Source organism: Varroa jacobsoni, unplaced genomic scaffold, assembly GCF_002532875.2.
Source record: "Varroa jacobsoni isolate VJ856 unplaced genomic scaffold, vjacob_1.0 scaffold_982, whole genome shotgun sequence".
NCBI classification, from domain to species: Eukaryota; Metazoa; Arthropoda; class Arachnida; order Mesostigmata; family Varroidae; genus Varroa; species Varroa jacobsoni.
The window spans coordinates 1-9,826 of NW_019213884.1; the positions used below are offsets into that span (position 1 = coordinate 1).

The 9,826-nt window shown below is 44.1% G+C and overlaps 1 protein-coding gene across 1 annotated transcript in view; it reads right to left on the reverse strand.

Moving 5' to 3' along the window:
• Window positions 1-80: 80 nt before the first annotated feature.
• The window catches only part of shn (zinc finger protein schnurri), a 27,851-nt gene continuing 18,105 nt past the window's right edge, over window positions 81-9,826 (reverse strand). The window contains exons 9-14 of the mRNA XM_022842309.2: window positions 8,834-9,090; window positions 6,480-7,786; window positions 4,969-5,288; window positions 3,845-4,622; window positions 1,965-3,613; window positions 81-1,694 (exon numbers count right to left, since the gene is read on the reverse strand). Coding sequence (XP_022698044.1) covers window positions 1,662-1,694; window positions 1,965-3,613; window positions 3,845-4,622; window positions 4,969-5,288; window positions 6,480-7,786; window positions 8,834-9,090 — 4,344 coding nt within the window. The 3' untranslated portion in view covers window positions 81-1,661. The remainder of the gene's footprint in view (window positions 1,695-1,964; window positions 3,614-3,844; window positions 4,623-4,968; window positions 5,289-6,479; window positions 7,787-8,833; window positions 9,091-9,826) is intronic.

The window sequence follows — 9,826 nt, forward strand, 5'->3', positions numbered from 1 at the left end:
ATACATATATGCCTTTATTAAATGTGACGACTTCTGACACGGTATTAGAGTAACCTAATATTTACATAAATGTGTAAGTGTTATGCACGGATTTGTTTCTCTGTTTTATTTATATGCAGGTCTGCGTGTGTATTGTGGTTGCCGGACCTATCAGTCCTGTTTAGGTTGTATATTCACACAGAGCTCGAAAAAGGTGACAATCCGTATTTTTCTATCGATACAGGCATTGTTTTTAATATTCCATCGTTTCCTCTTTTTGAAATTATGATAATAATAGTACGATTCACTGAATTTCTGGTACCGGTACGATTTTGTTGAACAGGTTTTGTCAGCGGCAATTAACAGAAGCTGACTAGTATGGCCGGCCATCTTCTCTGGCCTTCGCCCCCTCGACTTTTCTTTTTTTTTTTGTCTTATATAACATTTAGCTTACGTTAAAAAGGTTACATCTCTTCTTTGCGTTTTGTTCACTTCTTAACCAACAACACTATATCTACACAGAGGCTCTATATAGACGACACTGCACGATCCATACATGCCTTACAATATCAGTGATAATAATAATAATTATCATCAAAGACGTCAGTCATCGTTAATCTTAATCCTTATTAGCATTATCTTAAATCATAATAAGTTCTATTATCATGATTAATACATTATATTGTATCTCTTGGTTCTTTCTCCTTTTTCCGCTGTCTCCTGCTATCTAAAGCATTGCACTTTATCTATCACTACTTGATCCTTTTTCATTTTTATCTTCAGTATATTCATTGGCGTCCAGTATTTTTCTTTTTCTTCTGCTTTTTTTCCATTGACCAAGCCTCTACTGGCCTCATTGGCGAAAATCCACTGCAGTAATAATCACTTTGTCTAAGAAAGTGTGTATGGCAATCTTTTTGTAAGTTCGTATTAATTATCAGAAATACTGGTAATAGGAGTGGCTTTTTTTATTAGTGAAATAATCACAAAAGACGCTTTTAAAAATGAAATGCCCCCAGCCACTTTTGCTTGTCTAGATTTAGGTAAAATGTCTATTCTGCAGCTCGATAAAATAAAAACTAACCATCAAATGTCATATGCAGTCAAACGTGACAGAACAAGTTCCAATTGTGAAATTTGGCAAATTCATTATTGAATCGACAGTATAAGACAATGATTATAGTACCTATAACTAAAATGCCAAGGGGCGGATGATCCACCTATTTCGCTTTGAGATCAGCACTAATTTTCCGTTCTGTATTTGCGAATCAAGCTGGCCCTAACATATCTGGATATATTTAATCTGTATGCATTTTCTGACCCTACACGCCATATTATCTAGATCATACGCGTAATTTTAATAATAACAACAATATATATATATATATATATATATATAAGAATTCGTGATGAGAGTTATCATTTTTTATAATTGGTATTATCCGTAATATTATTACACATTGCCCATTCTACAATCTTCGTATTATTACTATACTATATCGTTTTAATCATGTTCGTTCTTGTTATCCTCATTACCGTGATTATCGGCATCGTCAATATTTTTATGACGTTGATGACTATTTTCTATTTACATTTTTAAGCAATTTCGATTGGATTGCCATAAAGATCTACTCTACCAAAGCAATACTTATTTTCGTTTATCCTTCAAGCATATTCCTTCATTAAGAAAATGTTTGATGGCAGTTGTTGAAATGCTGAAAGTACAACAAATACACAATACATTTTATTGAAAACAGCAAAATATAGCTAGCTTCTGCTGCGCTCTAGTTGAGCATGATTTATTCTATTACAAGCAAAGGTAAGTGAACACACACATGTATTTTATGATGCTTTTGCCAGCAAAGATGCGGGACGAAATGGGCTAATTTGATGGTTATCAAATATATGATGTTTTCAATAGACGATCTGTTGTATCTAGAGCTTAAAGGTATGCGCACCGCTCAAAAGGAAATGTGAAGACTTACCTGTTGTAGTAGAATATGATTTTGGAATGATTTGTTGCAGAGGTGACATCCGGCAAGACCAGAGTCATGATGCTGCTGCATCATATCATTGGGAGGTTGGGGGGGTGGTGGTGGTGCTGGTTGGGTTGGAGGTGACGGATGCGATGCAAGAGGAACATAACCCTGAGTGCCGTGTACGCCTGAGTTACCGGGTGCGACAGATGGCGCAGGAGTCTTGCTTTGCTCGTCAGTGTGCTCTGTATGGAGATGAACCTGTAGCGACTTAGCCGATTTGAGTACTTTGCCACAAATATGGCAGGTACAAGACGATCGTGGGGCGTCGGGTGGCGCCTGAGAGGTGCCAGTGAGCAAGCCTTGTCCAGTCGATGGCGCCTGTGGACTGACCATCCCATGATGATGATGTTGATGGAGAGCTACAGCTGGGGGAGCGGAGGAGGGCCCGTGCGGCGGCCCCAAACCCATTTGATGTTGCTGCTGATGTAACATATTGTTGAGCATGAGTGGATTGACGAGATTCTGCTGCGGCATCATTTGGTGCTGCTGGGAACTGTCAAGGTACTCGTGAGGTGGTCCAAGACCCCCCAATCTCGGGTGAGACGACATCTGCGGTCCACGGGATCCTTGCGGATCCTGTAGTGGCTGCATTGTTGCTGGCTGTGCGGAGCCACCTACTGATGGCATCAGGCTATGATGGTTCATATGATGATGCCGACTAAGTTGGTTTGGTATGCTAGTTACGGGCGGAGTTGGCTGCGAATCCATGCGACTCGGATATGTGTGATGATGATGATGTTGGGGGCTCGGTTGACGTATCGCCTGCATGGTTGACGTATGCTCGTTTATAGCATCGATGCTCTGCGGGCCAGCCATATCGGCAGACGCTGTGCCTAGCGCCTGCTGCAAAGGCGGAAGCGGCGTTTCGAGCCCGTCGTCCTCGGGCTCTGAACTGCCTCCGCCACCTTCGCCGGACCCGCCAGCCTCTTTCCACCTGAGACTGCACGCTTCCTGCTGGTAAAGTCGTTGGGCTAACACTTGAAGACTCTCGAGCGAATTTTCGCAGTCGGTTGTATCAATCTCGTTCAGGTTGATCCCGCTGCGCTCTAGCTCAGCGTACATGCCAAACGGCAGCTTGCCTAAACATTCAAGCTTCATGATGTGCATTTTGGACCGCAGATGTTTGGCCAAGTGGCCGTGAATGCGAAAGGCGATCTTGCAGTCGTCACACTTGAACGGTCGCGGATTGTCTGCCGTCGGGGTACCAAAGGTCAGATTCATGTTCACCCGGTTATAGTGCGACACCGAGCGTTTGTGTTTCTGAAGGTGGCCTCTGGTACGGAACGACACCGCACACGCATCACATCGGAACGGCCGCTCAAAGTAGTGTATGTTGACATGCATTCGCAACTGAGAAATCTTAGGAAATGATTTGTGGCAAATATTGCACACGCACTTGCCCTCCTCACCGCCCCCCGTGCTGCTACCGCCTCCCCTGGCCGCTATTCCTCCACCACCAACTCCACTTCCGTCTTGGGGCCGGCCTTCAGATCGAGTATCTGGCAGGCCGACACTTCCTGACGTGCTCACCGGAGGCCCAAGAGGACCACCTGCCGTCGTCGACGTCGCCGGTCCTTGACTCCACATCAGGCCACCTAAGAATATCCCCAAAAAAGCAGCAAAGAGTGCACACGCTTGTTATTCGCTCAGTTGTCTATTATAGATGTTAGACATCAGAAACTGAGCAGTATTAAGGCTAATACAAATGAGAACAAACTTCAGTAATAGGAAAGGGGTGGATGTTACATTTAGAACAAATACAGGTCTGATCCTGAATACTAATTTCAAGCAAGTGCTTCGACCTCTACGAATTGTTTAAAACGTACCATTAGGTCCCGGGATGTGAAGATTGTGTGACATCGCTGCCTGTTTATGTGGCGTCTCACGCTCGTCAGAAGGTGGAGCGTACTCTTGCTTGGGCACGATTAGGGGGCCCATAACACCATTGGGACCCACCTTTGGAGCTCCAAGAGCAAGGGTATTCATTGGACTGTGTGGTTGCGGATGTCCTTGAGAATGTCCCAGAGGTGTCATAGGGGGGCTCTGGGGATCCTGCCCATCTTCGCCCAGCTTACCTTGGCCATAGCTCATGCAGGAGCCCATAATTGTCTCAGGGGGCTCTGCGGTAAACTGCTTCGATACGGGGAGACCCCCATGACTTAAACCCTGCAGTCCGCCAGCAGCCATGGTTCCCACAGGTACCATGATCGGGTGAGGTTCTCGCGGGTCGCGGGTGGCAAATGGCTGTAATGGTTGCGAGACAATGCCGCCCGGAAGAATCTCGAGCCTCCTGGCACGCGTCGAAACTACTCGAAGGTCCATCGGCTGGTCACCTCGGCCAACACCTGGCGTGGGACCCCGCAAAAGGGCTGACGACGACGACGAGCTCTCACCCTCCTCAACAAGAGAGTAACGTCGGTCGTACTCCGCGCCAAGAGGCTGCTGGTCGAAAGACAACGACCGGGGACGCGTTTCCGGGAAACACGGAGATTGGTCTCCCTCAAGAGGCAAGTGGCAACTTGGGCTTGCTGCTAAAGCAGGTGGGCCCTGGAAACTTCCAGGGTTAACTACCCGTTGTACGGGAAATAGCCCCGACGCCGCCACCTATACAATGAACAAAAAACACTCGTCAGTTTAAATATATACAAACTCGTTCTTGTTAACAGAGGACCTATCTAATCCGTTTATGTATATAAATGTTTTGCGTAGAACAGCTAGCTATATAACCGTTGGAAGTGTTAGCTTTGTATGGTAGATAGCTGAGTAGGTCGAGAAACGGGATTCTCTCGCAGCAAAGCATAAATATTTTTCTTTGATACAATAACAATAGTCATCTATGGCCTATAAATCCCACATGTCGGTCTTTGTTGCAATATTCTGTATATGTGTATATCAGCTGACAGCACATAGTACATAAGCTTCGTGCATATATATTTATGTTTTTGCATACCTGACTGTTGTCGTCGATAACGTTCTGCGGCGTCCTGTAGGCGTGCTGCTGTGATTCTCCATACTGAGTTTGTGCGGATGGGCTAACGGCATGCGTTTGATTGCTGTTGTTGTTCATGTTATTTTGATTAGTATTACTGGTATGCATATTGTTATTATTATTATTGTTGTTATGTTCGACAAAATAGGCTTCTTGTGGACTGAGCACTGAGCCTCCCTCCTCAATAATGCCCACCTGGACCGAGCGAACGCATGAGCTTTTTTTTCGAGGAGGCTCAATAGTTGGCGGTTCTGCCACCAGTTTACGAGCTCCGGCCAGACCTGTAAACGACAGTAACAAATATACACACGAGATAGTTAATGAATGGGAGCCATATAAGCGCTAATAATTGAAAGAAAAAATATTTCACGAAATCTCAAGTGGAACAAAAATAGACCGCATCGCTTACAAAAGCAAATCAGTTTTGTCAGTACAAATTAGGACAATTATTGGATTAGATATTTATACAACACTCAAATATAGCATACGTCAATCAAAAAATTGTTTACATTAACTAAACACACGTTTCCTCTCCTTTTAACTTTTCTAAGATAATAAATGTGAACAGATAAAGGCATTAATTGTGCAAACGAAATCGATATATATATATATATACATATATATATATATATATATATGTGTGTATGTGTAGGGTGGCTCGTTCAAATTGAGAAGAACGCGGCAGACTGTTTGTCATCGGGGGCATCCACTTTTCCTGCTACCAGGTGAAAGCCAGTTCTTTTTAACAATAAATTCGCTGTGGCAAACAACAGTCCGTATTTTCGGATTCCAAGGAACGATCAGTTGTTATTTATTCTTTCCGCGCAGAACGATATCCCACCGGAATTAAGATCTCTACTCGCCCGAAATCAAGAATCTACGTTATTGTTAGTTTTTACGCGACTGTAAGAAATCCGAAGGAGGTTTTCACAAGGAAAGATCTTCCATAGACTTTAGATTTGAGTTCAAAAATCCATCAAGGTGGCTTTAAAAGCTATTTTCGATACCTACAAGTTTTTTTGTACAGAAGGTGAATTGAATTGTTCCGATAAACTCTAACGACTATTATTTTTGCGCTCTTCCGCACCTTTTGAACTTTTTGGCCGTTTTAAATCCTCGCATGTTTGGTAATTTTGGCTTACTACCGGCCTATAATTTAATTCCATTGGGATTTTTGGCACTTCACCAAGTTTACACTTACCAATATCGCTTGACGCTGGGTTGCTATTGAAAAGTCATTAGCGAATTACAGAACAGATATTATGAAAGTAATTCATTAATAGTTTAGGTCCTGAATTGAAAATATACTCGCGCTGGATGGTGGTTATATTGAGTAGGCGACCATCAGGAATGACACTTAACACATGAAACAACCATTATTGTTTGAATGCAGCTTTAGAAACAAAGCATTTCTTTGAAAAAATATAAATATATACATATTTGTCCATATTCAGAGTGGGTCAATTACGCACCAGATAGCTCTAACGTGTTGCTCCGCTTCCGGGAAAACAGGGCTGAGTCTCCTCCACCACAGTCAGCAGTAGCAGCCTGGCCCCCTAGCTCCATTGCGGCAGCGACTCCGGCGACTGCGGTGGGGTTAGTGGCGGAGTCCGATGAAATGCTCTGCTCTCGCTCCCAGTCGGTTGTTTCTTCTACGATTACTACTGCACTTTTTTCTGCGGTAATGTTATCGCTGTGACTGCTGCTGTTGTTGTAGTTAATGTTATTGTTGTTGATCTGGTCTACGGCGACGGCTTTGTCCACGGCGGGCCTGCGCCTGGCTTCTTCAGCTTCTCTCTCCACTGATGATAATATTAATGATGATAATGATACTTGGCTGATGCGATCGGCGGTAGCGGATATCCCTGCTGTTTCTGAAGCCGCGACTAAAGCAGCAGATAAAATTAAGACGGTTTCACTCTGCCTCTGAGGTCCTGTTGTCGTGTGCCCATCGTTTTCGGACGATTCAAGTGCGGCTTCACCTTTTAATAATAGGAGTAGTCGATTTGAAGCGGTTCGTCTTTCTGGACTCTGGCTATGCTCTCTAGCATGTACAGGCACCTCATCAGCCCGACCTGTTTCGGCGGTTCCTGCCGACACTTCAACTTGCTGTTGTTGCAATTGAGTCTCGCTGCTATTTTGTAGCAAACAGCTGTTGCTAATATTTACTGTAGAAGTATCTGCTTCTGACGTCGATGATGGTGCCAATGCTGTTTGCTGGTTCCCGCTATCGCTATTGTTGCTGCAGTTGTTCGTCGAGTTGGGTTTAGCCAAATCGAGAAGTGATCTGGCTGCTTCATGCTCCCTTGACTCCGTGACGGTGGCGGGCAGTCCGCCAGCTCCCCTTCCAGGACAATCCGTTTGTGATCCGTCGGCACTGAACGTCGAGGTTATGCTTATGTTATAGTTGCTGTTGGCCGAACTGAGCTGCTGGCCAGCTGTAGGGATTTGGACGCCATTCGAGACAGTTCTTCGATCACGGACGTTGTCATTCCAATTGGTCGTACGGATTCCGCTGCCCAGAACTGAGGGGGCGCTCATTGCGCCTAGTGCACTGTGAGGCGTCGTTCTATGGCCTCGTGTGAACAGTGCCGACCTGTGTGATGGCGTGAGGCCAAGTTGAGCCAGACTGAGCGTCGTGTTTAGCTGTGTCATACCGCCGACGACAGTGGTGTCCGAGTGATGATAATGACCGGCTGAAAGGGGAGATGCGGCCGGGGGGGCGGCGGAACCCACTGCGATTGTGGGAACATTTGCCAATGCCTTCTCCGTCAACATGCTGCAATGAGTGCCACCAAAAAGCACCAAGACACCAGAAGCCGTCAAGTTAAGATCACACCGCTTAAATAAACGTGCTTAAGACATCATAGCATCAGCACTTAGTACTAGTTCATTTTGCTACAATCATACCGATGGTGACCAACACAAGCGAGCGGTCGCGTTCTCCACAAAGGCTTACGCAACGAAAAGTGTTAACTTCATCAACAGTTCTTGCTTAACAACCCTACAAACTGTAGGTAAGCAATTTTGCATCATAATATTTTCATTTCATTATACCCGGGAGTATCCGTGGAGTAGCCCTTGACAATTACAGATCGTAAGCAGAACAACTGCCGAGGTTTGCCGATGACGTTGAATCACGTGTCTGTCGTGCTTCCCGGTTTTTCTTTTGTTATTTTATCGTTACGAGAATACTGTATTTGCATGCGCAATCGCAGTAAACGAGAATAGCGTGTTGGCAAAGATATACTCCAATAATAAGGGCCTTCATATGTGAAACTACAGACTCGTATGATCGGATGTAGGTAAGCAGATGCTTCACATCTATATTAGCTGATGTGTTGTTCTGACTGTTGTTTAGAATGATCCAGTACAATAAATCTAGTTGTGTCAAAATGATAAGTTCTCCTTTCCTGATGCCAAAACATAGTGCTTTAATGCAGCTGGCACCATTAAAACAGCGGTTCGCACAGTCTGTTTGCTTGCCGTACAACGGCTCTTTTTCATCCGCCATAGCTTACATTCGTCAGACCTATTGTATCATATATTTGGCTGATCTACAATTATCTTACGGGTATATAACGTTTTAGTTGTGCGGAACGTAGATGACAAGAATAGTGAGATTTTTTATTGGATTTTCGCCTATATTTTCAAAACTGATGGATACTAAGCAGCATCCAGCTTATTCCATCGTGTATGAATCTAGCGACCGCTACGACTATATTTTGTAAAGGTGCATTCATCGAGAAAATTCGTTCTTTTGTAAACTGGAGGCGGGAAGACCTTCGACAGTTGTTGTCTATAGTTAATAGTTGTAAATACTCACGTCGCACCGTTGACTGCCCTGGCTGGCTTGTAATAGTTGTTGTTATTGTTGTTAGGAAGGTAACTGGTGACAACTGGAAAGGTGTTTGTGTTTGACATCGTCGCAGAAGCTAACGTGGCTGTTATTGCCGTCGACAGTGTCGATGAATTTAGATTGTCGCTGTGCTGATGCTCGCTCTCAGACTCCGAATCGGTCTGATCTTCCTCCTCGTCATCGCCTTCATCGTCTTCTGATGAATGGTCACGACGTCGCTCCTCCTGCATTGAAATAGAAAATAAAAATTGCGGAACAAAGTGTACCCCGTTGTTAGTTTAACGCTAAGCCTACAAACGCTTCTTGTACAACGACCCCAAAATAATATGTCCGACTTGCAGACAAGTTATTGTCTTTATAATTAAACTTAGGCATTCGACGGTGTTTCGAGGGCAGTGTGATAACGTTTAAATGTGTAAACGTTAGTAAAAACGGTTAAAAAACTGTTAGTAGATTTACATTACTGCCATCTCGTCTCGAGTTCAGTTTTGCTGATACGGTAACTCTACAGTAACATAACTATGTGGGAACGAGAAATTCGTAAACAGTATAGCGTCTCGTTTGCGAATGGTATCCTAATATCGAATGATCGTTGACCATTGCTCTATCAGTACACGTACAGTCGGCGATACGGAGTAGATCAGAGCGATTACGTCTTGATTTGCGAGTAGTTCAGAATCAACAATAAATGAAATCCTCAGATTTCCATTATTCTTATCATATCAATGCGGAAAGGACAGCACTCAAGCGCGTATACGAAACCGCCCACAAAAGTAAGAGAAAATACTACTGGTGCAGAGCGGCTGAGGTGTTGTCCGACTCCACTCGAAATCGAGCTCACATTGACGCACGTTTTGCTTTAGCAGAACTGGTAAGTTCCGTTATGAATAAATATCAGAGAATAAACAGACAAGTGTACTTCAACATACGCAGAAAACACCGACTAAAAATACCCGAAAG